A 25303-nucleotide genomic window follows, 5' to 3' on the forward strand; every position below is an offset into this window, starting at 1 on the left:
CTTTGAAGTAAGCCAGTCCTGGGCACTGGAACCTATTTGTGGGGGGGAGCTGTGCTGTGGGGCAGGGGGATGGAGGTGCACAGAGCCGTGAGCAAAGCCTCGACCATTCCACATCTCCCACCTCCAATCATTCCCCATCCCCAACCACTCCGTTCCCCATCCCCAACCACTCCGTTCCCCATCCCCAACCATTCCCAATCCCCGACCCCACAGAACACAGAGCTGGGGGTGGGGGCAGGAGGGACCACACACGGGCTGGGAGCCAGGACCCCAGGGCCAGGCCCGCACCGTGGTGACGAATCCTGGCCCCGTGCCCAATGCTTGCTCAACGGGAGCGACGGGAGCCAGGCTGTCACCTCCTCAGCCCCCGGGATCTGTCCCCTCCCGGCGTGGGGACGTGCAGGAGAAGGACCCGGTCTGTGGGACACGGCAGCGCTCCCCTCGGGGCTCAGAGCTCTTTGATTTTCCATCTTCCCCACCGCAGGGCTGGGGCTGCAGGTGCTGCAGGGGTAAAATCAGCAGAAGGCGAGCGGCTACAAAAGCTTTGGCAGCTCGCGGGTAACTCTGGCTTGACCCAACAGCACCTTTTTAAGCCACCAAATCTCTCAGAGCCGTGAAAAATCAGCCATAAATCTACTTATTTTTTATGAGCACATCATCCATCCCTTTTGCTTCAGATGCGAGGCTCAGAGATCGGGCTGGAAACCCACACCAGCAAGGCACGAGGATGGAGTTTCAGCTCACACTCTGGTCAGGTTGGCTCCCAGCCCCACTTCCAGCTGGAGAAGGACCTGCACAGCTCCCAGGTAGAGGAACACAACGCTGCAAACAGCCCTGCTGTGACGTTCCCACCAGAGGGTTTTTAGCCCCAGGCTTTGTAGCACTCGGTTTTATTTATTCAGGTTTAGCAAACTCCCAAGATGAAAGCGAGACAAAGTGTTTTATTAAGAAAGAGTCCATCATTATTTAAAAAAAAGAAAAACAACCTTCTCTCTGTCCTCCTTGAGACAGACTGGAGGCTTCCTAGCCGAGTACGAGGGCCACGTACACCTCCTAGGAAGTAAACCAAGAACTCACGTCTCAAGTCTCACTAGAGAAGAAACAAGCCGATTTTTCTTTCCCCACATCTACCTTGGGCTCACTGGGGAAAAGGAGACGTGGCAAAGCTCAGTCTCCCTTGCTTCTCTTCTCTCACAACCCCCACCCAGCTCTCTCTCGCCCCAAGAAGACCCAACTTGCTTCGTCCTCAGCCAGAGCCCATCCATTCCACTGCTGAGCTCCAATTCCCACAGTGAGGCAGCGCAGCAGGCAGACCTCTGCCTGGAGAGACTTTCACTTGCTCTGAGTCACACAGCACAGAGTCCCTTAAACTCTCAGCAGCAAAAGGAGAGCTGCCGAAGCAGAGCGCGGCTGCGGCGGAGCTGGGTGTGTTACATATCCATCACTTCTTCTTCCACCGTCTTGTCCTGAGATTGCACATACTTCTCCTGCACTGCAAGGGTGCTGATAACGCACTAATTAAGGAAAACAAGGCGGCAGGGCAGGGCTCAAACACTCCCTTCTACAAGGAGCTCTAACGTTCTCAGCGAGGAGCCAACCCCTACGTGTGCCTGAAGGCTGGCAGGGAGGCAGCAGTGCTGGCAGCAGCACGCATCACCTGAGTTATTTCTGGCTCTGGCTGATCCCAGACCCGACAAGTACAGGAGAATCAATTGTATGGTTTGGACAGAGCGTAAAGAAACAGTTCAGGCGAGTGTGAAGGAGAGGAGAGTTGTCAAAAGATTCCTCCCACATGTACAGCGTCAATTAGCAAGGCATGCAGTAGCTGTGGTATGGACAACTGCCTGCTGAGCTCTGGGCTGAGCATCTGCATCACAGCACAGCATCAGACCATGGCAGGAACCACCTGCAAGCTGCCAGCCCCACCTCCAGCCCCTCTTGCCCAGGAGAAATTAAAGCAAGGGAGGATCGGTGGAGAAGGATACGAAGTAAAGTGGAAATCTGCTCCCACTGCTGCCGACATCAGAGCTTCCAGGCTTCTGTGCTCCTGGTCCCCAAAGGAACAGCCGTTGGCTTTGTCCACTGCCTGCATCACCTGCCGCATGCTGTCCTTATCCTGAAAGGGAGAGAGGTGACACGCAGGAAACACAACCCTCCCCGGGGGCAAGAGCTCATGCTGGCCTTTACCACCCATTTTCTCTGAGGCTGTGGGCCACCTGAACTACACTCCAAGCCTCCGTGGCACTGCCTGCCTCCTCCCTGAGCCCAGAGGGCAACAGGACAAGGAGGAGCTCCCCCCTGGGGTCTGAATACACGATGGGCTGACACCCTCCGCCCTCTCGCTCCCTTTCATCACTGCTCATCTCAGCCCATCTCCCTTTGTTGACACTTCTGCAAACTTCAAAATTAACATTTTGAGTCCTCGCTCACAGATGCGTTCCTCCCATCTCCAAATTACTTTGCTCTCCCTGATTTGAAAGTGTTTTAGGTAATGGCTCGGAATTGCAATGCGGGCGCAGAACGAAGGAGTCTCAATTCCCCACCCCAGGACAGGAGGCCCACATAGCTCCAAGCCCATCAGCTTTTCCTTCTCCTTCGGCTGCCACAGAACATGTGCAAGTCTGGGTGCATTTCACTGCCCTCCTCCATCCTTGAGTCTCTCCATTGTGAAGCCTTTCAGCCCCCACTGTCCCCATTTGTTACAGCAACTTCTAGGGGCAGAGGGAAAAGCAGCAGAGGCAATATGGGATTTGGGGGCAGCCTTTGCAGAAGGCTTTCCCCACTTTCTGCACGTCCACGTGCCACCCAGCTGCTCCCAAACATCCTGGCTGGCTCTCTCTGCCCCTCTCCTCCCACTGCATCACCTGGACGTTGAGCGGAACGAAGGACACCAGGCTGTAGTCCTCAATCACCTCCACCAGCTTCGCATTGAGGCGGCGGTAGTTTCTGAAGAAGGGGTCAGAAGCTAAATGGTCAACCAGGTAAGAGAGGTCCAAGACCTCTGTGTAATAATCCAGGTTGAAAGCTGTGGGGAAACACAGAGAGGCTCTGAAAACCTGTTGTAGATGTGGCTGATTTCCTGCTACCGAGAACCCAGCGAGATTTACACCATTTTCCCAACCAGCTCCCAGCAAAGCAGCCCTGTGCCATAGCAGCTGATCTGCATCTGACACCACCTGACTCCACGTCTCCCTCTCTGAAAGGCTCCATACCCAGCTTGCCATACTGCTCAATCAGGTCCATCTTGGAGAGGACGTTCACGTGGGGCAGCTCCACATGCAGCATGGTAGAGAGCGAGGTGCAGAGCACGGAGATGAACTTGCCAGGGTCTGTGCAGTAGTGAGAATCCACCAGATGTACTGCAGCCAGCTGGGGAGCAAAGGCACACAGGTGAAAATCCTTCTGCTTTAATCCTGGGAGACTCTGAGAAGGACAACCCACCCAGGTGTAACTAACCACACAGATTCCTACGTGGGGAAAGCTATCACACGTACATAAAACACCCTCCTATGGATATACATATGGATATACAACCTGTACAACGCATGGGTACCATCACCATCCATCTCCAGGTCCACCATCTCCACCCTCACACCCGTGGGGGCTTCAGAGTGAGGATGCTGTGTGCAGGGAGGGCCGTGGGAAGGCTGCAGCACCGCAGGACGCCCTCACACCCCAACTGCTCCCACATTTCTGAGGACATCTCTCTTTGCAGCAGCAGTTCCCCGCTCGGCTGCACTCTGCAGGTTTTTGGGGGCAGTTGGGGCTGACCCCCATCCTGAGCTACACAACTGCCTCAACGTTTCCCCCTTCCCCACAGGAAAGTTTGCCAGCTCAACAGCAGCAACTGCAGAACACCACACTGTGCCAGGAGAAGCAAGCGCCCTGTGGTTTGAAATAATAATTAATCACTAAATTAACGAGCTGCTCGATTCCCTGCGTTTCACGCGGCTGTAACAATGTGGTCTGCGATCTCTGCTAAGCTGCTGGCAGTTGCACAATGCCACTCGCAGGCAGAGCTCTGGAGCTGAGGGTGGTTGAGTCACAGCCGTGCTTCTGCAGCACAAAAAAACACAAAGCCAGAGCAAAGCTCACAGGCAGGTGTAAGCACTGCTGTGCCCATCAAAACAGGAACGTAACCATCTTTTTTTAGTAACTGCAGTTTCGTGTATGTTTATTTGAATAAAGATGAATTCTAATGTGCAGATTCCCAGCGACACTCTCAAGCAAACGAACTTGCCCTTCTTGCTCGCATCACATGTGGTTTGCACATTCATGGTTTGGCCCAAATGCAAAACAAATGCAACGTAGGCAAGTTAGTGTGGTTATGGGACTCTTCTCACCCGCGCTTCCTAATTTGCATCTTCCATTGTGCAAGAAAGCACAGAGCACGTATTACGATGTGCACAGCGATTTGGTTTGGCTGCAGGAGCAGCAGGCAGGGCCTGAGATGACACCTGAATTTCTCACAGTGCAATGCAGAGGATCTGCACTCGCCCTGCACGCACACTGCATTCCCTGCCCTGAAATACAGCACTGACTCAAATAAAACACTGAACAAACCTTCCAGCAGCGAGAATCTGGGAGGAAGGAACCCATGTTCCTGCTCAGCATAGCGGCACCGTGTTAAACGTCCTGAACAAGCTACTCCTGCCTGTCCCACCAAGCATAAAATCATAGAATCCTAGAATGGCCTGGGTTGAAAGGGAGCCCAAAGATCATCTAGTTTTAATCCCCTGCTGTGTGCAGGGTCACCAACCAGCAGCTCAGGCTGCCCAGAGCAACATCCAGCCTGGCCTTGGATGCCTGCAGGGATGGGGCATCCACAACCTCCTGGGGCAACTTGAGAACAAGCAGGATGGTGAAGAAAAGAGCCATTAGCAGCCACATCCACAATCAAAAAGCCCCGACTGCAAGGTGTGCAGCATCTGAGCCCCCTGCACAGCTGCAGTGCCCACAGCACTGAACCCACCCTGAAATTCCACTTGGCCAACTGTGCAAAGACGTTCTTCAGGGCGTCGTGGTGGGTGTAGAGCTCCACCTGGCCCGGGCAGTCAAACAGGTAGTAGTGACCTCTGAAGGCAGCCAGCTTCTCCTGCAGCCAGTCGAAATTGGCCTCCAGGTACTCCATGCAGTAGATGAGCCCCCCGTTGGGCCCCAGCTTCAAGTTCTCCATCACGTCAGACAGGGTGATGAGCTCAGAGATGTCCACAGCACAGGAATAGGGCATCCCCTCGTTGGCTGGGTCCAGGTTCACCACAGCCACCTTGCGCCCAATCCTGCCCATGAACTCCTGCATGCCATGGCAGTAGGTCGTCTTGCCGGAGCCTGGAGGCCCGATCACAACCTGGCCAAAGGCCAGCGGGCCGCCCTTGCTGCTCTCAGACATGGCGGCTCATCTCCTCCTCCTGAGCAAGAAATACAAAGCTCTCATTCACTTTATTTCCATGGATACGAACGCTGCGAGCTGGGCCTTGAGCCCGTGGCTGCGAATCAGGAAGGGTGCTGCAGCAGGGTGCGGACCCAAAGCCAGCATCACAACTGTGCGTCCTTCCCTGCTCCCTTCTTCCAGCCCCACATCCCATTCCCCTTCTCCCGCCGCGTCCCCACCCACACCCTCTATGCCTACATCCGTCCCCACACCTCACTCCCGGCCCTTCTCTTCTTTCTCCACCTCTCCCAGCCCCCAAACCCCCCCACGTCTCCCCCACACCCCCACGTGCTCCCCCTCCCGCTCACCGCCACCACCGGTGTCTCAGCTCTGGGTCCGGGTGCCCGCAGGGCCCCGCTTACCGCGTTCCGGCCCCGGAACGGCAACCGCCTGCATGGCGCCCCCTAGCGGTCGGAGGGCGCAGCGGACCGAATGGCGCCTAGGGTTTGCCGGTTCGATTCCCCGCTCCACCCGTTTCCTCCAGGCACAAACCCAGCACCCCCACCTCCGCCTCCAAAAACAGAAATGACTCTCTACGTTGTCTCTGCCACACCTAATGAGAAGTGCAGAGTAAGCAGCAGGAAAAGGCTGGAGCCCACTGACTCGGAGGAGACTTAATTCACATGTAACACCACAACGCCAGGTCACATGGATGAAAGCTCTCAGCCCAGGGCTCTCTGCAGCCCAGGCTTTGTCACAGAGAAGCATGGAAGGAAGCAGCTGCTACACCTGACCACAGGGAGACGCCTTCCCGAAGGCTGCCAGGACGTGTCTTTCATCCCAGTGAGTTTCTGCTGGGACTGTGGGATTGTCACGCCCAAGCAAGACAAAGCTGTGAGCCCGCAGCAAACTTTCTGCAGGACAGTTACATTGCCACAGCTGGCCCTGTCTGTACTTGTCCTGCCCTAGGTCTCAAGGAGCTGTGAACTATGCGCTCTGCTTTCTGGGCTGAGCTGGCTGTGGACCTAACACAGCAGCTCTGCTGATCTAGGCAGCAGTATTGGCTTTAAAGCTCTGGCATAAAAATGCAATTCCCACCTCGTTCCCAGTGAACAAATAGGACCATTAATATCTCCCCTCACTTTAATAGCTCCAGGAGGAGTTAAAAAAAATAATCAGGGCATTTTCCGTTACAAATTATTTCTTCCAAAAATAAATATATGAACAAACTACTCCAGTATTGAGACCAGCAGGAGCCAGCCTGCGGTCAACAGGAGCAGGAGCAGTAAAAAGGCTCTGTGATTGTCTCTGCTCAGTGCGACTGAGTGCTGGAGCTCTGCAGAGCGCCACGCGACGCCCGGACGAAAGGCATGCCCTGTCTGTACTTCATGGCAGTGGGTGGCTGGCGCCTGAGCAGCTGGTCACCACTGTCCACAGGCTCAGGGTCATCGTAGATGGTTGAGATGAGGACAGGAGTTTCTCTCCGTGGCTTTTTCACCTTGCTGAATGCTGGCAGTTTCTCCCCATGGTACCTAGAGGGAAGCAGGTAGCGTTGGGCTCAGCAGCGCTGGGGCAGTGGGAAGCCCCTGTAGATGCAGGCTGTCTCCTCCATGTGTTATAAAGGAGGAACGGGCAGAAACAGTGCAGGTGTTCTGTCCTGGAGCCATCCCACAGACAGGAACAAGCAGCAGCCCTCGCAGTGAGACAAGGCACTGAGCAAAGCCCACAGACAAGTCACAAGTACGGCACACCAATCTTGCTCAGTCACCTGAGCTTTTCCTACAGAAATACTGCAGCAGGCGACCCTTAATTCCTGAGCACGGATTTCCCTTATGTTTGTGTGCTGCATGAACCTGCAAATGGTTGCAGTTCTTTTAGTGTAACAACACAAGCCCTTCCAAGAGTACTGCACTGTCAGGAAGAGCAGAGCAGTCAGCTCAGGAGTGCTGTGGCAGGGCCCTGGGACACAGCCTTACTGCTCTGGTTCACAGTCCTCACTTTTTAAGCTGCAGATGCCAGGCAGAGGCTCCAAACACAGGCTGGCAGGGGAGGACAAGGTACTTACCCCAGACCTCTCCTGCACTTGGGATTCTGACCCTCATTGTCAAGAGCTTCAGCCATTCCAGAGTTGTTGCTCCCCAATCCCAGCCCCTCCGTCCAGCCCTGCTGCTCCAGAACCTTCCTGCCAAAGCCCTGGAAGAGCAGAAAAAAAGTCATAAAGGTGTTGGACAAAGCCCACCCTCATCCTCCCAGAACCTCCCTCCACAACACACACATATTTTGAACATCACCAGCACAGCCTTTCCCCATCCACTCTGTATCCAAAGCTCACCTTGGTGTATCTCTCAAAGGTGCCGATTTGCTGCCCTGATGTAGACCCATCCTCCAAACCATCTCGAAGTCTCTGTTCCAGCCACATCTGGACTGAGTCACGAGCATCCTTGTCACCTCCATCTAGGGAAAAAAGAAGCAAGAGTTGGAGTAGAACAGCTCAGGAAAGCTACTTCCTGCTGCGATTTCCCCCACAGCACCACCCAGCAAGGAAGCAGAACCTGTTCTTTTTGGCAGCTCTCACAGCCAGAAAATGTTCTTTCAAGTACAGTGACGTCTCAGATGCTTTCAAAGGATGACTGAGTTCCCCACGTCAAAAATTCTGCAGGTTCAGAACTTCCCAACCTCCCCTGTTTCCTATGAAGTTTTTCCAAGCTCAAATACCTTTGTCATAGTAGATGCTCATGTCCACATCCCAGTCATCAGCAGTCTGCTCATCAAAGTCTGCCAAGAGAAGAAAAGCACCGGTTTTGGTAATGGCTGTGGATGTCTGACACAGAAGAGCTGCTAGCTAGCAGTCGATCCCCTGTTTTCTCTAACAAAATGGGAAGGAACAGATATTAGGGTATACAAACCACAGGCTTACAGAATAGGCTGCTAATAGGACCAGCAGGTCCTGGAGCCATCAGATGGAACTTCTGCAGGTTTTGTCACCAAGGGAAGGCTTAAAAATCGATCACCAGATGCCCATATCTGCAGCTGAGCTGGACGGGTTATACTTGATTTATCTGCTTCTGCCAGGCTGGGCCCCCAGTCCCCAGCTTGTGGCAGTCAGTTTGCAGTGCAGCGACACAAACAGCAACATTACCTCCATTCTCCTCCCGCCAGTACTGAGCATCTGTGTAGAAGACAAGGCCTGAACCTCCTTTCTCCCACTTCAGCTCAATCTCCTCCTCAAACAGCCGCTCCTCCACACGATCCTGCTTGGTCACATCCTCATGCAGAGCCTCGTGTCGCTCCCATTCCTCACAGGTATCATTGTCCTGCAAAGAAGCCAGCAAAAGGTGGGGGACAGCAGCAGCACAAAGTCTCCTTTTCACTTCCCTGACCCTCACGGCCTTGACAATAAAACACCTTTGTCAACAGAGCTCGTCTCAGCCTGCTGTTCTCAGGCACTGACACGACCAGCGCTGATGACCTCATTCCCCTGACTAATGCCAGAGTCAGCAGACAGAAGTGGTGAAAAATACCACATCACACCCACTTCACAGCATGCTTTCAGCAGCGTACCTGATCTGTAACGCAAAGATGTCCATTTAAGGAGCAGGTGTGTTGTAGGTAAAGTCAGCACTAGCAACAAATTAATTCCACTCAAGTAGATCCCTAAAGAGATTGTATGGGTTCCAGAAAAGGAGTTTGCTGGCACAGCCACAAATCAGACTGACAGCTTTAGTGCTGTCTGCCCAGCTGTGGGCACAGCCCTTCAAGGGAGACACCAACCAACTAAGGAATGTCCAAAAGAACAGCTGGAGATCCAGGAAACAGAGCCCCTGAGAAACGGCCAGAGGAGCAGACTGGCTTAGTCTGGAAAAGACTGAAAGCAGCTGTTGAATAAAGAGTTCTTAAAGGAAGGAACAAAGTGTTCTCTGTGTCCACTGTTGGTAGGAGAATCTAATGGAATAAAACTGCAGCAAAGATTTGACATACAAGTTAATTCTGGTGCATAATGGCAGGACAGCCAGGAACGGGAATGGCTTGCCTCAGGACTGCACTGCCTCTGTAATAACAAAGGTTTGGGAGAGCAGGCTAGACAGGCGTCTGTCGGGGGGAGCAAGATAATCTCTGAGAGCCAGACCAGCCCAGTTTTCTAGAAGTCTTTGTCAAGAAAGTCATTTTTCTCCAAATGACTAATTTGTATTGCAGGAACATTCAAGGTCAACCATCTGCACGACTCTGCATGTCATTTCCAGAACACTGATGTGCTCCTCAGTCTCCAGCCATCTCATTTACAAGCAACATCAGAGCCAGACCAACCTGCCACGCAGCAGGCAGAGGTGCCCTCCTGCAGCACCAGCCACCACCGGGGCTCCATCCTCTGGACTGAGCTCTTTGTGCTCACACCATGAAGCACTTTCACTTGGACAAGCTGCTCTGGAAGTACTAACATCTGCACCACCACGTGCACCAAGGAGCTCAGAATGTGAACAACCACATTTAACGCCATATTCAGACAAGCAGACTTCCCAGTACAATTAAAAGATTAAAAATTAGCTCTAAGAGTTACATCAATTCTCTCAGCTTTGCAGCGCAGCGCCTGACCGCAGGCAGCACTACAAAAATCCACTCACGTCATCCGAGTGCGACTCCTCTTCCTCCTTTTCCTGCCCCACCTCGTCTTCCTCAGCACTGGCTGGATCAGTCACCTCAGATCTTGCCACAGGCCCCTCGTCCTCTGTGATCTCATCCCCCGTAGCAGTGTAAACTCTTTCTTCTTCTATAACCGTCTCAGTGTTCTGGTATTCAAAAGGCACGTTGCCATACCTCCGGGATGAGCCTGTCTTTGGGAAATCCAGCTGTAATTTCTTGATGATCCTGGGAGGCAGCCTGCAGGCACGGATCAGCTCCAGAAAGACTTTCAGAGGGGTGCCCACGTTCCCAAAAGGCATAAAGGAAGGGGGGTTGAACTCAGGCAGCCGCTTCAAGTCCGATTCCGTGACGGTTTCACCCTCAGCCTTCATGTCCACTCCACTAGGAAACGTTTCTGTGCCTGGAAGAGGGAAGGAGTGATTTGGGGAGGGAAAACACACCAACACCAGAGAGGGGCAAATCGGGGCCCTCCTGGGAAGGTCTAGGGAACAGCCCCCAAACTGACTTTGCTTGCCCCATAGCAGATGTAAGGTGTTAAGGAAACTCCACCGGGGGGGAGAGGGAGAAAAAGGGAAGAGAGGGAAGGAAGGGAGAAAGCGGGGGGGGGGAGGAAGTAGGGACGACCCACCCTGTGCTCAACGGGCCCACAGGGGAGCCCAGACGTACCTGTCCCGGGGCTGAGGCGGACCCTGCGGACGTGGCAGCGGCCGGGCAACGAGGTGCCGCCGGGCCCGACCCAACGTCTGCCCGAGTACATGCGGACGAAGCGCCGGGCCCGGCCGGGCCGCACGGCCACCGGGCAGCAGCAGGTGCTGGGCGCTGCGCTCTGCCCATCGCTGCCGCCCGCCGGCGGGCGCTCGGGGCGGTGGCGGTAGTGGAAGCAAAGGAAACCGCCGGCCTCCAGGAACTGGCTGAAGTAGGCACGGAGATGGGCAGAGCGCAGCGCGGCCGGGATGCCGCTTACCAGGCAATAACGAGCGGCAGCGACGCCGCCATTAGGGATTTCACAACTGGGCGCCGCCATCTTGTCCGCCGAACGGTGCGTCACGCGGGGCTGGGCGCGCGGTGATGACGTCATCAACAGACCCGCGGGGAAGATGGCGCCGCCTCGTGGCGGGGAGGGGTACTGCAGGCCATGGGGTCAGTGCAACCCAACCCGGGGAGGGGTCTTGGTGTTTGCTTTTCCTTTTCCTTATTTTCATTTTCCTTTTAATTTCTTTTACGCTCGGTAAAGTAGCAGCTCTGAGAGCTATGCGTAGGACAGGGAAAAAGAGTGATGCTGTGGTGTCAGGCTGAAGTGAGGCGCCGCCCCACCATGCACGGGGCTCCCTGTCTCCAGGAGTTGCTGGGAGCACAGTGGGATGGAGGCACCGGGGGCTCTTCCCTGTGCCCAGACGCCTGCCTGCCTGCTGCTGGGTTACTGTGCCAACGGGGCTATTGGGTGCCCTGCACGCAGTGACTCACGCGTGTGTCACCGTGCTGAGCAGCTCGTGGCTGGCGTGGGCCTGCGGAAATCATCCGGTGACTCACAGCCTCCTTCCCTTTGGAAAATGGCTGTCAGGGGCTGAGATCCCCTTGGAAGCAGCCTGCTGCGGTTTGGCAGCGGGGGTGAAGGGACAGCTGGGCAGAACGCGCCGCTCTCCCACCAGGCTCCTGTTCAAACGCGATGTGTTTCAGGGCGATGGGGAACCAGGAGACCTTGCGTGGCTCCAGCAGGCACCTCGGCGGGGCCACGCGTGGCACACAGCCTGGTCTCCGTGCCTGCTGACGGCTGTGTGCACATCCAGGTGAGTCAGCACCCACCTCCTGCCTCAGCACCTCCGGGTGAGGCTGCGTGCATGAAGGAAGGCGCAGCGTGCAGACAGGCTGCGGTTCTGCTGCCTCTGCAGATTTCTCTCTGCTGGGTGCACAGGGCACTGTGTGCCACGGGGCTGTGAATCAGGCACTGCTGTGACCACATCGCAGCGCTGCCCTGCGATGACGAGGCAGCAGGATTTCACTGAGAGGGGAAAGGCTCTGCTTTCAGGTGTCCTTTCCACACCAGGCCTGCAGCCAGTATTTAAGTGCGGAATCCCAGGAACGTAACAGACACCCTCCCTGAAAGTCACCACCGCTTTCCAAAAGGTAAAACGCTTTATTAAAAAAATAATTTACTGTATCTTATATACAAACCGAAAGAAGGTTCACCCACAAAATACTGACATCTAATGCTTTACAAAAGCTGCAGACAGAAGTGAGGTTTCCAGACGTGCTACATGTTTAACCAGCTGTAACTCAAGGCAGGGATGTTTTGTTCTGCCACCAACAGTTCTGCTGGTTTGTTCGGTGTCTGTAGCTCAGTGTGTTGCTTGCTGTCACAGAACAGCCCACAGCCTGAGCCATTCTCAACGCTGCTAAAAGCACCTTTGTGGTGTATGGGTAGGACGGACTCCCTGGTGTTCATGCAGCATTATTTGCCATACGTTTCACTGCTCTTAGGAAATCCGTTGCTCTGTGAGCAATCCTGTTGCAGCTCATGGCATAATGGAGAGAAGAAGCAATCTGATGAAAGGCACAAGGCGTTAATTCGGCTGGCTGCACACCCTGTAAGATTTTGTACTTTTCCCTCTTGCTGCCTGAGGAAGATTCTTTATGAATATTTCTGAGATTTCGTGCACAACAGACATTGGCCAATACTTAAGGATCTAATTTCTGACTGTTTGCACTTGGTCATACTCTACAAGTGATCCCACTGAAGATACTCAGCACCCCTAAATACCACTATCACAGGGTTGAGCTGTCATGGGCTGTGAGTTGAGGTCAGACCTCATCTCTTGGAGTTAACAGCAAAACACACATTGGTTTTAATTGAACTGAGGATTCACTGAGATAAAAAAACAACTGGAGCAGGCTCTAACTCAATCTGCCCTGTGTCACGGGGCTGGCCTGCTTGCTAGCAGCTGAGTACTACCAGCTGCAGAACAGGGAAACAGCCACACACACACAGTCACACTCCTCGAAACAGACTGGCAGAGGCAGAACAGGAGCTGCCACAGACATCTGCTGAATCAAGGCTGCTTTCCTGAGTGCTCTGCTAACACCTTGCTGAGCCCTGCAGCCTAGCAAGAGGCACACGCAAAGCCAGCTGTGGAGCTCTGTGGAGCTCAGGGCGCCTGTCCCGAGTGCCTGCTCCCCAGTTCTCCCTGCTGCCCTGCCAGCTGATGGAGAGCACCCACAGAGCTGTGGCAGAGCACAGCAGCTCACAGGGCCGTGTGCGGTGAGGGAGCCGGCCGCCAGCTGGTGATTTCATACAGCATATCCACGATGAGCTCAACAATGTCTGCGCTGCCAATGACGGGCCGGAAGAAGAGGTCTGTGATGAGGGCAGGAGGGATGGATTTCAAGGTGGAGGTGATGAGCAAAATGAGGGCAAAACGGTCCTGGTCCTCAGGGTGCAGAATCCTCACCACCTCCTGAAGCGCTCGCTCGGCTTCCCGCTGGAGGCTCTCGATGTGCAGGGAGGCCGTCAGCCCTGGGACATCTGCCAAGAGAAAGGAGGAAAGGCATGTGAAGAGGAAGGCTGGAAAACAGCTCCAGGTTTCTCCCATCTCCTTCCCCGTGTCTTGGGGAAAACCTCCGAGTGCCACCCTAATGACACGGATTTCAGGGCTGTTGCGTTGAGGGAGTAAATATAACTAACAGGGCAGACATAGGCTTTATAGATTTAAGACCCCCTTTATAGATTTAAGTCCCCCTTTATAGATTTAAGTCCCCCTTTATAGATTTAAGTCTTTCTTTGCAAGGTGAGGAGGTCTCTGCTTTTAAACACCACATTCAGTATCTCTCCTCCCTGCGTCCCAGCTGTAAGCTGCACTTTTGATGCTAACGATAATGTGAGCAGCTCTCCCTGCTCTCACACACGCTTTTGCCCAAACTCTGAGTGACTCCAAGCCAAGAGCTGTGTTTTTAAATGCTAACTCATGCAGGGCTTTCTCTCGCCACCAGCAGGCAGAGCTGAGAGGGTTGAGCACTCACCAGGATTAAAGAGGATGGCTCCCTTCAGGTAGGCGTATTCTTTTGGGCTCAAGTCCAGGCTCCAAAAAGTGTTGAGGCTGCACTGCAGCCACTGCACGGCGGCCAGCATGGGCTGCGTCCACTCAGGCTCCTGCCTTTTGCTCTGGCCATCGAGGAGGATCTTCTCAAGCATGCTGGGGGCCGGGGTCTCCATCACCTCAAACGTCACCATCTCCTGGACCAGCCCCAGGAGGAAAAGGGGGACCCAGCAGCTGTCCAGCAGCAGGAGCTGATCCCCCCGTGGCAGCAGGTGGAAGGAAGGGAGGTTTTTCATGAAGCTGATGGTTTTCACCAACACATCAGAGGCGGCCTGGCAGGTGATATGGGGTGTCCGGAGGCAAACTGTCCAGCGCTGGTGACACAGGCAGCGTTGGTGGGGTGGGCTGTGGCTCAGGTTCTGGCTCAGGAGGGTGTAGAGAATGGCTGAGTGTTTGTCTTCATGCTGGCACTGACACCTCTCGCAGTCCATGTCCATGCTACTGGTCATCACAGCCTGGGAGCCTGTATCCTCTGTAAAGCTCCACAGATAGGAGAGAACTGTAAGTTTCCTCCCCGTCTCAGCCTGGGAGTGACCTGTCCCCTCTGCTCTGCCAGCACATGGCTGTTCAAACAAGCTCTTATAAGGCTCAGTCACAAGTGGAACACCCCTTCCCAGCCTTGACCGCTCTGTGATTAAGCGGTCCTCATTAAAAAAGAAAAAAAAAACAACCAACCCAACCAACCAGCTGTCCCCAGACTGATTGGCTGGGACCAGCAAGATCTCAGCATGGCGTCAGTGGCCGTTTTCTCAATGAAACGCCAGCAGCCGCAGAGCGGGGATGGGGCAGCGGGTTGGGCAGCCTTATCACAATTACCCAAACAGTATAAACAAAGTCATTAACCCGGGCTGTACCATGGCACCAAGGCCCTGCGCTGCAATCAGGCTGTGCTATCTGGCAGGTGTCGCTGCCAAGGAGTTCACACACACATACACACACACACGGTGCTCGTCTGGAGCGAGGACACCATGGCAAATGGCCTGCGTGCTCTGGCCTTGGAAAGAGCAACCTGGAAGTCATTTTATCAGCAGATGTTTGCCTAACCTTGTTGACAGGAGATTCGTGCTGTTACAGTTAAGGAAGCCAGTGAATAAGTGAAGCCACACTACACCCGATGCAGCGCCCCATGTGCTGCAGAAGAAACACTGGGTAGGCGAGAGCCAGATTATACATTTTTCCCTTTTATTGCGCTGAATTTGTATGTTTCGATCAGCAGAAGTGAAGTGGCAGCACACAATTATGGATTTCAGGGGGGCCTGTGAGGAATTCCTCACTTAAGTCCAGTGAACCCTGCGAGGAACAACTGCCTTAAGGGCACAAACAAGTGGGAACTGAGGGCCATGTTTATAGATTTTCAACACAAAATACCGGGGTATTTGTGTCTGTTGGCCAGCACAAGTCAGCCTGGGGAACTGGCAGCATCTGCTGATTGATTTCAGGGGGACCTTGGGCAGTAGGCACCCAATGGGGATAAGGGCAACTCATCCTAAGGGCACACAGTGAAACCAGCAATGAGGGGTAAGGAAAGGCCCACAGCAGCCAGCAGGACTGCCAGTCTCTCCCTGCTTCAGACTGCAGAGCCTTGGCCCTGCTTGGGCCTGAACGAGCGGCTCTTCGAACCGTGTGGTGACGGGAGGGGACTCGGGAAGAGCCAAACCCTGCGCAAGGACAGGAAATACCCGGAAGTAAACAACGCTGCCCGGCCCCGAGCCCCGAGCCCCGGCCGAGCTTTCTGGAAAGGCCCAGGCCCGGCCGTCGCTATAGCAACCGAGCCCCGTGCCACTCTTCCCGCCTCTCCACCGCGGGTACTGCCTCGACCAATCCGCGAAGGCAGCAGCGCAGCCGAGCGCTGCGATTGGCTGTTGAGGGAGGTACCGCTTTTCCGCTTCCGCCCAGCTTGCTTCCGGTTCCGGTTAGCAGTAGCGTGAGGGCTCTGAGGAGACCGGTGGCGGGCAGGATGGGGCTGAGCGCGGAGGAAGCGGCGGAGCAGGAGGATCGCTTCGATGGCATCCTTCTGGCCATGGCGCAGCAGCACCAAGGCGGCGTGTGCGAGGTAGCACCGTCGTTCCCGGGGCGGCCAAAGCCTTTCCGTGCTCCCGGTGGTGGTTGGGGGGGTGGGAGGAGCGGGCGGGCCCGGGAGGAGGGGCAGCGCGTGACTTCCGGCCCCGCCGTGGCGGCTGCAGCGGCTCTGCTGGGCGCGTGGTGCTGGCGAGGGGCTGAGGAGCTGCGGGGCGCGGCTGCTAACAGCGTGCGGATCCCCTTTCCTCGGCCGCGGCTCCGCTGCGTGGTGCACGAGGGCGGGGATGTGAGCGGAAGGAGCCGCTAAAAACCCGGCGACGGCCCCCTCCCGGCTCCTCGTGGGGCTCTGAGGCTGCGGTGCGGCCTCACTTTTACTCACGTGGCAGCTCAAGCTGGGATCCCGGAGCTGAGCTGCAGGAGGGCTGTATGGGAGCATCCCCCGCACCCCAAAATTTTGGAGAAGTGGTGCTAAAAACATCTCCTTGTTTCAATCCTCAAAGTTCAGGTTGGAATACCGACAAGATGCAATTCCTGATGGGAGGAAAAAATACAAAGAAAAAAAAAAACAACAGTGTTCTTTGAGAGAGTGCGTTTCCATTCATCAGTAACACTTAGCAGGTAGCAAGGCGGTTAGTGGGAAACAAAAGGACTTTGTTCTTTTGTAAAAGTAAAGGGACACAGAGCTGGGAAAGGTGGGCTTGTGTGCCTTGAGGGCTTAGACATGCGGGGCAGCAAAATACAGCATGTGTGTAAACCTGTACACATACACATGTATGGATATGTGCATGCTCAGTGTTCCTGCATCAAGTGGGTCTAATTAGCAGCTTGGGGTGCCCACATCTGTGCATCCCCAACGTGATCTGAGAATAACGTGCCTACATTATTAATGTAAATCACATAGACGCCTGTCCTGAAAAACAGAGCCAGGAGGTGGATTTTCACACAAGCCATGGAATGTTTTCTCTGGGAAACAATCAGAGGGTTTCATTATGGAATCGTAGAATTATGGTCCTGACTCAGATGGGAAGAGCAGAATAAAGACTGTTCACTAAACACGAGGTGCCTTGGGGTGATGTGGTCTCATTGCTCCGGGTGTTTTTTTTTTCCCTGTCCTTTTCCTGTCCCCCTTCCTTGTTCCCAGCTTGTGAACACATTCTTCAGTTTCCTGAGGCGTAAAACAGATTTCTTCACTGGTGGAGAAGATGGCGTAGCAGAGAAGGTAACAAACCACAGTCTGCAAGTTGTGTTATGTCTTTTGATTTACGTGTCAGCCACGTTTATGCCTTGCTAAGCCTTCCTTTCCTGAACATCCTAAAGCCCTGTAATGCAATTGGGGATGAGCAGTAATAAAACACACCACTGAAACGAGGGAACAGCGAGCTGTCCCTACCCGTGGTGAGGCACGGCCGCTTGCTCAGGTGATGCTGGTGGTGCAGGGATTTGCCATGCTCTGGCCAAAGGCTTGTTTGGAAAGCAAATCTGCCAGACGCGCTGACTGAACGGTGACAGACACCGCCGTGACGATAACTGCGTGTCGCCTTGTTTGTTCACCCCAGGAAGAGCTCAAAGTCCACATCTGCACACCAGCAGCTGCACCTTTGTCTCCGGGCTGCTGTAACTGTAAGGACTGAGCGCCTTGGCTCGTCCCAGCACGAGTTAGCCAGACTTTCTGAAGGGTTCATAGTTGAACTTGCTGTTCCCCCTCACTTAGCATGTGAACTGCTTTGTAATGCTCAGCTGGATGCTGTGTCCCTGCCCTGCTTGCATACAATCTTCGGGTGATTTGCTGAAGGGGTTACAGGGAAGCTGATGTTGTAGAAGGGTCTGATGCTTCTGGATCCCACGGCCAGTATGGAACAGAGGGAAAAACTCAGAGTGCACGTCTCTTGTGAGCACTTTTTGACTACTAGAACTCCCTGTGAGCAAAACAGGTGCTGTTGCCATGGTAAATGCATTAGGGAAGGCATTAATTGCTAATAGAGAGCAGAATGTACTCTCTCTGGTCTCCAAAGTAACAACTAAGGCAGGTCAGGGGTGGGAAAGAGGATGGTTTCAAAGGAAGAATGAATTGAAGTCTAGTGCTGTTTTCCTTCCATTGGAGGACATATCTCCTCAGATTCCTGGGGATTCTGTGTTCCCAGGGAATGAAACTGAGTAGCAGATGGGAGATGAGCCCTGATGGGTGCTTTTGGGGGTCCTGGCTGCTCTTATTGGAACTTATGTAGCTAAATAGCTTTGCCCCCTGTGGGTTCAATTAGGAGCAGAGGCTGGGAGATGCACGTCTTGAGTTCTGTGTCCTAGGAGACACTGGACTCAGGCTGTGTAAATAAACCTTGTTTTGCCCTTTAGAAGCAAAGCAGAAATAGCTGCTGGTTGGTTACAAAACCCATTGCTTTGAGTTTCTCTGGAAAGGTGCTGATTCATCGCAGGGGTTCTGGGCTGTACATACAGAAATACCTGGCACCTACATCTGAGGACTCTCTCCACTCTGATTCGTCTTCTGAGATTCTGTCTGCGTTGTTTTCTGGAGCAGTTCTCGTCCGTGCAGCTCTGCACAGTGCTCTGTGGCATTACTGAGCAGCAGGCAGTGCTCTGGCTTCCTGCCTGCATACTGAGCTTTCCCTCTGAGCAGCACAGCCGTTTGCATCAGAGACCTTGAGAGTTTGCTTTTCACAGACACAACAATGTGAAAGGTTGAAGTTAGGTTGGAAGCAAAGATTTCTGTTGGAACTTCACCCTCAGGAAAAGGAGCTTTTCAAATCTTCCTCCTCTAAATGGTGACACAGTGAAACTGTGATACTTATTGATTTCTGCTAGATTTTGCTGTTGCAGTGGTAGCCACAGTTCCAGGAGCTATAGGAATTCCTCATGGCAAAGGTTTTGTAATCCAGACATTAAATATGCCTGGGGAAAGCCCAGCTGGGGGAGAGGTCAGAAGCAGACATAAAAACTAAGACCAGTGTCTCCATTCTTCCAGCTTTCCTGGATGTATGGAGCAGCTGGGTTAGGAAGGCTCAAAGCACAGGACAAAAAAGCAAAAAACTTTGGTATCTAGTGAGTTGGCTTCATTTGGGTTTGGAAAAAAAAAAGAAGGGAGATTTCTTTTTTTTTTTTCAACCCTTTGGTACACGTCCCTGTCTTCCAGCTGATCACAGACTCCTTCAACCATCACAACAAACTGGCTCAAAAGGAGAGGAAGGAGAAGAAGGCTCGACAAGAGGCAGAACGACGGGAGAAGGCAGAGAGAGCTGCAAAGCTTGCCAAGGAAGCAAAACAGGAAGCAAATGAGCCAAGGATTAAGGAACTTACAGACGAGGAAGCAGAAAGGCTGCAGCTGGAAATCAATCAGGTGAGGGTTTTCACTTGGCTCTTATGGGTGCCAGCTTGGTCCAGGCTGTCTCCTCCATTTGCCAGTGCATGTTTCAAGTAGTGGGGGTTGTTCAGATGGCTTGGACTCACTGCTTTGCAGCATCAGAACCTCCTGATGGCAGCAGGGGGGGCTTCTGAAGTAAAGCACTCTAGAACAACTGTTAGATTTTGGTGTGGGTTTGCCAGTGAGTCCCTCTGCCCTCAGCAAGGTATTGCAATACCTTCTGCTGTAGAAGTGGAAGCTGCCTAGTGTCAGGTGAGCAAGTAACACAAATATGGACTATTCTGTTAATTCTCTTTTTAAACAGAAGAAAGAGGCACAAAAAGAGGTTAGCAATGTCCCGGTGAAATCCTCAGAGGATGAAGGTGACTCTTCAGATTCTAACAAGCAGGTAAAACTCATCTATGGGTTTCGTTTTAGACTGAGAGCAATATGTTTCTGGATAACCACGAGAACTCTTGTCAATATTAGGGGATGTCCTGCCTGCCTTTCTTTGGGAATATGCACTGAAGCTGATTTTGTCTTCTGTGCTGTGCCCTGGTCATAACAAGGCTGAATTCCCAAAGACTGCAGTGCCTTTTTTTTTTCTGCTTGTAATTTTATTTTAACACAAAAACCTTTTGGTTTTGGGTTGAGTTTCTGCAAATACCAAATATGTTCTACTGACCTGGAACTCTTGTAAAAATCTGGAATTGGGAAGGGTGTATGGAGGCCTGAAAAACTTGCTTTCATTTTATGTTGGTTGGTTAGGAAACAGATGAAGAAGACAAAGATGAGAACGATAAAGGAAAACTGAAACCCAACGCTGGCAATGGAGCTGACCTCCCAAATTACAGATGGACACAGACTCTTTCAGAGCTGGATGTAAGTGCTGCCTTATATGCAGGGTCTGAGGGATCTCAGCCACAAAATGAAAGTAGGTGCTGGTAAGAACAGCAGACCTGAAGGTTGTTAATTGCACTTAATGACGACATTTCAGTAGCTGGGGGACAGCCTGGTAACTGAATTAAATTCCCAGAAGCTGTAGTTAACTCTGCCAAGCTTTGGCAAACAAAGTTGAACAGGACGTGAAAATCTGCTTCCCTTCCTTAAAGGCCCATTGGCCGCCCTGCTGCTGCATTTACACTTGTATCCTTTCACCTCTTGCTCGACCAACAAGGATTATCGTATCTTACTCTGGCAAAAGGCAAAGACTCTTACAACAGCAGCACAAGAGGGCAAGGAGAGGCTTAATTGCTCTGCTCCTCACATCTGCCCTTTGTCTGTTCCAGCTGGCCGTCCCTTTCAAGGTGACCTTCCGGCTGAAGGGGAAGGATGTGGTGGTGGATATCCAGAGACGGCGCCTCAGAGTTGGCCTGAAGGGCCATCCTCCTGTTCTCGATGGAGAGCTCTTCAATGAAGTGAAGGTGGAGGAGAGCTCCTGGCTGATTGAAGATGGTAAAACAGTCACCGTGCACCTGGAGAAGGTAAAGCAGCGTTAACTGGGGAGGGCTGGGACCTGTCTGCCTCTTCCCTGGTGAAACCAGAGTCACCAAACTCATGAAAGCACGGGGCTTTATAAGCTGGAACAGAAGAATCGTGCTCGTCCTTGGTCCTGTCTCAGGGATGCTGTTGGGTGTTGCCACTTGGTGCTGTTTGCAGCCTCTGCAGGGAGGTGAGGCTCTGGCACAGTGAGTTGTGCTCCATCCCTGCAGACACCTGAGGTCAGGCTGGAAGGGCTGTGAGCACGGATGGAGCTGTTTCCTGCTCGTTGCAGGGGAGTTAGACCAGGTGGCCTTTAAAGATCCCTTCCAATCCTAAGGATTTGATGATAGATTCTGGATGATGGATTCTATAATCCAGGATTTCCAGTTAATTTCTCAGCGATTCAGGAGAATCTGAAGGAAATCAGTATTTTGAAGTTGCTCCTTAGTGCATTCATGCTGTTCTTTCACATCTGTTAGTGACATGAGTAGCAATAAGCTCTGTCCTTGAATTTTCATGTCCCTTCTTGGCTTCTACAGGCAATTTTTTATTGCAGCCCTGTTTTGTTGTGCCAGCCATGACATCTGACATGCTCTTGGATTCGTCAGTTGTGGAAATTCCAGATAGCTGAAGTGATTAGAAATGAAAGTAATGCCCTTCCTCCAGGTTCAGATTTTACTGACGCTTAGAGAACTGTCAAATAAAGTTTGATTCCAGACACAGCATGCTAAGAGCAAGCCCAGGAGAAAGAAATAACTGTTGCTTCTTCGTTCCCTCAGATCAACAAGATGGAATGGTGGAACAAACTGGTCTCCACAGACCCAGAGATCAACACCAAGAAAATCAATCCAGAAAACTCCAAGGTGAGAGAACTCCCTCCGCTGGAACGAACGTAGCTTCTCATAAACACATTCACACTCAACTTCTGTGACTTTGTTCTAGCAGCAGAAACAAAACAAGGCTGGGAGCACTGCTGCGTGTGCCCCTGTCTGATAGGTGCTCCCAAAGCTTCAACTAAACGAAGCTGAGATAAGTTAGAGTGGCTAATGTTTCTCTAGCTTGTGCACATGGTGTTGTGCACATCAGAGAATGCAAGCTGTGTGTGTGTGTGTGTGTGTGCTGAGCAAAGTGAGTTCAGTTCTGATGGAATTCCTTGGTTTCAGCTGTCAGACCTGGACAGTGAGACTCGCAGTATGGTGGAGAAAATGATGTATGATCAGCGACAGAAATCCATGGGCCTCCCCACGTCTGATGAACAGAAGAAGCAAGACATTTTGAAAAAGTGGGTACAGCCAGTTGATCTGGGGGTGCTTGCTTTCCCACAGCCCTCTCCTCTCCTCTCCTCCCTCCACACCAGTACCTAGCGGTGTTACTGAGCGAGGAACGGGTCGCCCTTCAGTTCTACCTGAGTTCAAATCTGCAGTTACAAAGTCACGGAATTGTTGGCTAACCACCAGCATCTATAAAAGCCAATGGGGGTAGATAACATAATGAGAAATTCTGGGAATAGTCCAGCTCTGGCATTGTCTTAATCTTCTGATTTCAAGTCCAGAAAGCATGTTTGAGCATGGAAGTACCGACTCTAGTGAACTTTAACATGGTCTTGATTGTTTTCTAATCTCCCTCTACTCGGTAGCCCAGATAATCTCCCTTACACACCTGTCACCAGACAGCTGTCTCCAAGCCAATAGTCCTTTTATGCCTTTATTGCCTTGTTTGGCACAAACGCACCTTGGCAGGGAAATTACTCATGGAGCCCCCAAGGCCAGGCAGGGAGGTGTGGAGACAGTTCTGAGTCAGGCATCTTCCTTGGAAAGTGCAAACCTGCATGTCTCGGGGCTGGAGGGAGGATTGGTGAGGCAGGCCTTCCTTCTGCACCTGGCTCCTTTCCTTCCTCAGCTTATCTGTCCTGGAAGAAGCTTTGCTCTGAGCGGTGCTGAGTTTAGAGCAGGGTGTAACTTTTATAGACCAGGCTTCCTCAGCGTCTGAAGGAGCTGTGGAATGGCAGCTAGCCCTGGCCTGCTGGAAGGTGCACATACAGGGCATCTCAGCACTGGTTCAGTGCTCTGCGAGCTTGGCCCGTGTGCAGATTGGCTGGTAAGAATGGATAGGAAGTTTAGACTTTGTTCATACCAGAGCGGACTGGGTGACACCCAGGTGGGTTCTGCTCTGTGCTGGGGAGTTCCTCCTGCCTGCTCAACAAAGATGCTGCTCTCACAGTGCGTATTTCCATGGAGATGAAAAGTGAAATGCCTGCCCTGTCCCTCCACCTCATAGGTACACCCCCCCAGAGTTGTGCTGTGTCCCATGGCAAAGTGCAGGGCAGAGGAGGAATGCAGGGACGTCTCTGTGCCCTGATACCCCGCTCCTGATCTCCCGCAGGCACAGTTCAGTTCTCAGAACCTTCTGATGTGGCAATCTGTGTCCAAATAGTCATATCTGCTGAGTTTGCAGTACATCTGAAATCAGGTTGTGCTGAGTCTCAGGTTGCACTGGAGATATTCCCTATGTCTCCAGTAATGCATAAGGTAACACACTCGAGCTTAAATCCTAATCTACCCTTACAATCTCCCCTCTGCCCCACAATCCGTGTCACAGCGCTACGTGTCTGTCCGAGAGGCAGCAGTTAAGGGTGTGTAGCTGATAAAAAAAACTGCCTTGTGTGTGTGGGCTTGCTGACCTTGGTGGCTGGTAGGATTGCTGATGTACCGAGCTGAGGAGAAACCATTTGTAGTTTGGGGAGCGTGACCTGGGGCTCAGTCAAACAATCCCTGCTGTGGAGAGGAAATGAACTTGATAGTGCAGGAAGTAGGGATGCCTCCTTGGGATGCACGCCTTGGGAGAGGGCTGCCTTGCACCTGAAAGGTGGGATGTGGAGAGGCTGAATGAATGAGCTGAAATGGAGTGGAGGAGCGCTGAGCCTCGCAGGTACTCGCTGCGCGTCCCTGGGGAGAGCTCTGTGTCTTCTGCTCACTTACAACTTAGCTGTTGTCTTTGTGTTCGTTGCAGGTTCATGGAACAGCATCCAGAAATGGACTTTTCAAAGGCTAAATTCAACTGATTCCGATCCTCCTCCCCGCTCTTTCAGGCAGCCCATTGAATGGGACAGGAAACGTATTGCTGGATAAGTAGGGATCCCTTACCTTGGGCAAGTAAGCACTTGCAGCATCCCCAGCTGAGCTTGCTGTGAAGGCAGCTCCATGAAGTCGTCCTCAGTTGTCCTGTGTTGAGCAGAATGTCAGACCACAGAACCAGTCTGCAGCAACGCCAGTCAGAGCCATCTGTGGCAATTCCCAAGCAGCAGTTAGGAGAGAAGGAGGGGCTGGAGCAAAAAGGGCATTGAGGTTTCAAGAGCCAGACTTGAGAGATCTGGGGACATATCCTTAATGCATTGCTTAGCTTAATCTCCTGGCTCTTTGGAGCTGTTCACCTCTGCTTTGCCATTTCAGTTCTGGCTGCAGGTGCTCCTGAGTTTTTACTCCCTCCCTGCTCTGGCATTCCTGCTCTTCTGTGAAAACAAGGGCCAGTTTATCTTAGGAAATACTTACGTTTCTGCCTCCCTGAGCAGGGAAAACAGCAGTCTTTAAAAAAAAAAAACAACAAAATATAGTCTTTGCAGTAGAGAAAGAACGTTCCTTGTCATTGCTGTAACCCATCAGTTCAAGGTAGCAGATAGCATTGTGCTGCCACTCAAAAACTGAATGGGGAAGGATAAAACTGGTTCCTTTCTTCTCACCTGTAATGGACTCTAGGTTCAATCACATCTGAGCAGAGGGTTTAGTGGCTGACCTGCACTCAGGTGCCTTCCATCCTGCTGCTTCTGTTGCCAGAAGTGGGACAAACTTGACCCCAAGGAAGGGCTCTCATTCCAGCTGGAAAGGTGACGTGCTGCTCTAGGGCAAGGGAAGGCTGTGGGGTCTGTGACTGTGGGCCAGGGGAGGGTGTGGGGGTCTTTGGGGTAATGTTGTTACTGAGAGTTCACCTGCCTCTCTGCCGAGAGCCTCTCTCCCTGCCGCTGCTGACAGGCATTGCTGTGTTCTCTTCTGAGCTCCTGCTGACGAGCGGCGTTTTTCTGCATGGTTCATATCTTCGTTAAAGCTGCAGTGCAACATAAAGGAAAAAAGTGTCAAATCTGTGGGTAGAGCGTGTGGTTCCTCCTGCAGAAGGGCTTTGGAGGGGCTGTGCAGTTCAAGTACGAGCTGGGAGGGGGCACGAAGTTGCCCAGGGAGAGGTGGCTGCCTGCTGAGGGCTGGGGCTTCTGCTCTGCAGCTGCTTGCGTCTTCAGGATCCTCGCTCCTCACTTTTGCTCCCCAGCTCAAGAGAGCTCAAGCTGGAGCCGTGCCTTGCTCA

At 52.7% G+C, this 25303-nt stretch overlaps 4 protein-coding genes across 5 annotated transcripts; 1 reads left to right on the forward strand and 3 right to left on the reverse strand.

The window, feature by feature from the left end:
- Positions 1-921: 921 nt before the first annotated feature.
- GPN2 (GPN-loop GTPase 2) lies at positions 922-5827 on the reverse strand. Its single transcript, XM_052699238.1, has 6 exons — positions 5740-5827; positions 4973-5408; positions 3213-3369; positions 2865-3025; positions 1986-2116; positions 922-1503 (listed from the first exon to the last, which is right to left on the reverse strand). Exons 2-6 carry the CDS (start codon positions 5387-5389, stop codon positions 1431-1433), a joined length of 939 nt encoding a protein of 312 aa, XP_052555198.1. The 5' UTR covers positions 5390-5408; positions 5740-5827; the 3' UTR covers positions 922-1430.
- A 669-nt stretch (positions 5828-6496) lies between these two features.
- On the reverse strand, positions 6497-11047 carry GPATCH3 (G-patch domain containing 3). The gene is made up of 7 exons (XM_052699207.1): positions 10676-11047; positions 9991-10409; positions 8511-8685; positions 8087-8146; positions 7704-7825; positions 7437-7564; positions 6497-6903 (listed from the first exon to the last, which is right to left on the reverse strand). Exons 1-7 carry the CDS (start codon positions 11031-11033, stop codon positions 6684-6686), a joined length of 1482 nt encoding a protein of 493 aa, XP_052555167.1. The 5' UTR covers positions 11034-11047; the 3' UTR covers positions 6497-6683.
- Positions 11048-12580: 1533 nt separating this feature from the next.
- On the reverse strand, positions 12581-14735 carry NR0B2 (nuclear receptor subfamily 0 group B member 2). Its single transcript, XM_052699241.1, has 2 exons — positions 14024-14735; positions 12581-13529 (listed from the first exon to the last, which is right to left on the reverse strand). The coding sequence occupies exons 1-2, from the start codon at positions 14547-14549 to the stop codon at positions 13249-13251; spliced, it is 807 nt and encodes a 268-aa protein (XP_052555201.1). The 5' UTR covers positions 14550-14735; the 3' UTR covers positions 12581-13248.
- A 1261-nt stretch (positions 14736-15996) lies between these two features.
- NUDC (nuclear distribution C, dynein complex regulator) lies at positions 15997-25084 on the forward strand. Of its 2 annotated transcripts, XM_052699236.1 has the most exons (9): positions 15997-16153; positions 17261-17338; positions 19265-19468; positions 19797-19880; positions 20240-20353; positions 20761-20955; positions 21733-21816; positions 22117-22235; positions 23963-25084. In XM_052699236.1, exons 1-9 carry the CDS (start codon positions 16058-16060, stop codon positions 24012-24014), a joined length of 1026 nt encoding a protein of 341 aa, XP_052555196.1. In that variant the 5' UTR covers positions 15997-16057; the 3' UTR covers positions 24015-25084. The 2 variants fall into 2 exon arrangements, with proteins under 2 accessions (XP_052555196.1, XP_052555197.1); XM_052699237.1 differs by lacking the exons at positions 15997-16153; positions 17261-17338 and adding an exon at positions 18876-18896.
- The last annotated feature ends 219 nt before the right edge of the window (positions 25085-25303 follow it).

This window comes from Tympanuchus pallidicinctus, unplaced genomic scaffold (assembly GCF_026119805.1).
Source record: "Tympanuchus pallidicinctus isolate F22 unplaced genomic scaffold, pur_lepc_1.0 scaffold35, whole genome shotgun sequence".
Taxonomy (NCBI): Eukaryota; Metazoa; Chordata; class Aves; order Galliformes; family Phasianidae; genus Tympanuchus; species Tympanuchus pallidicinctus.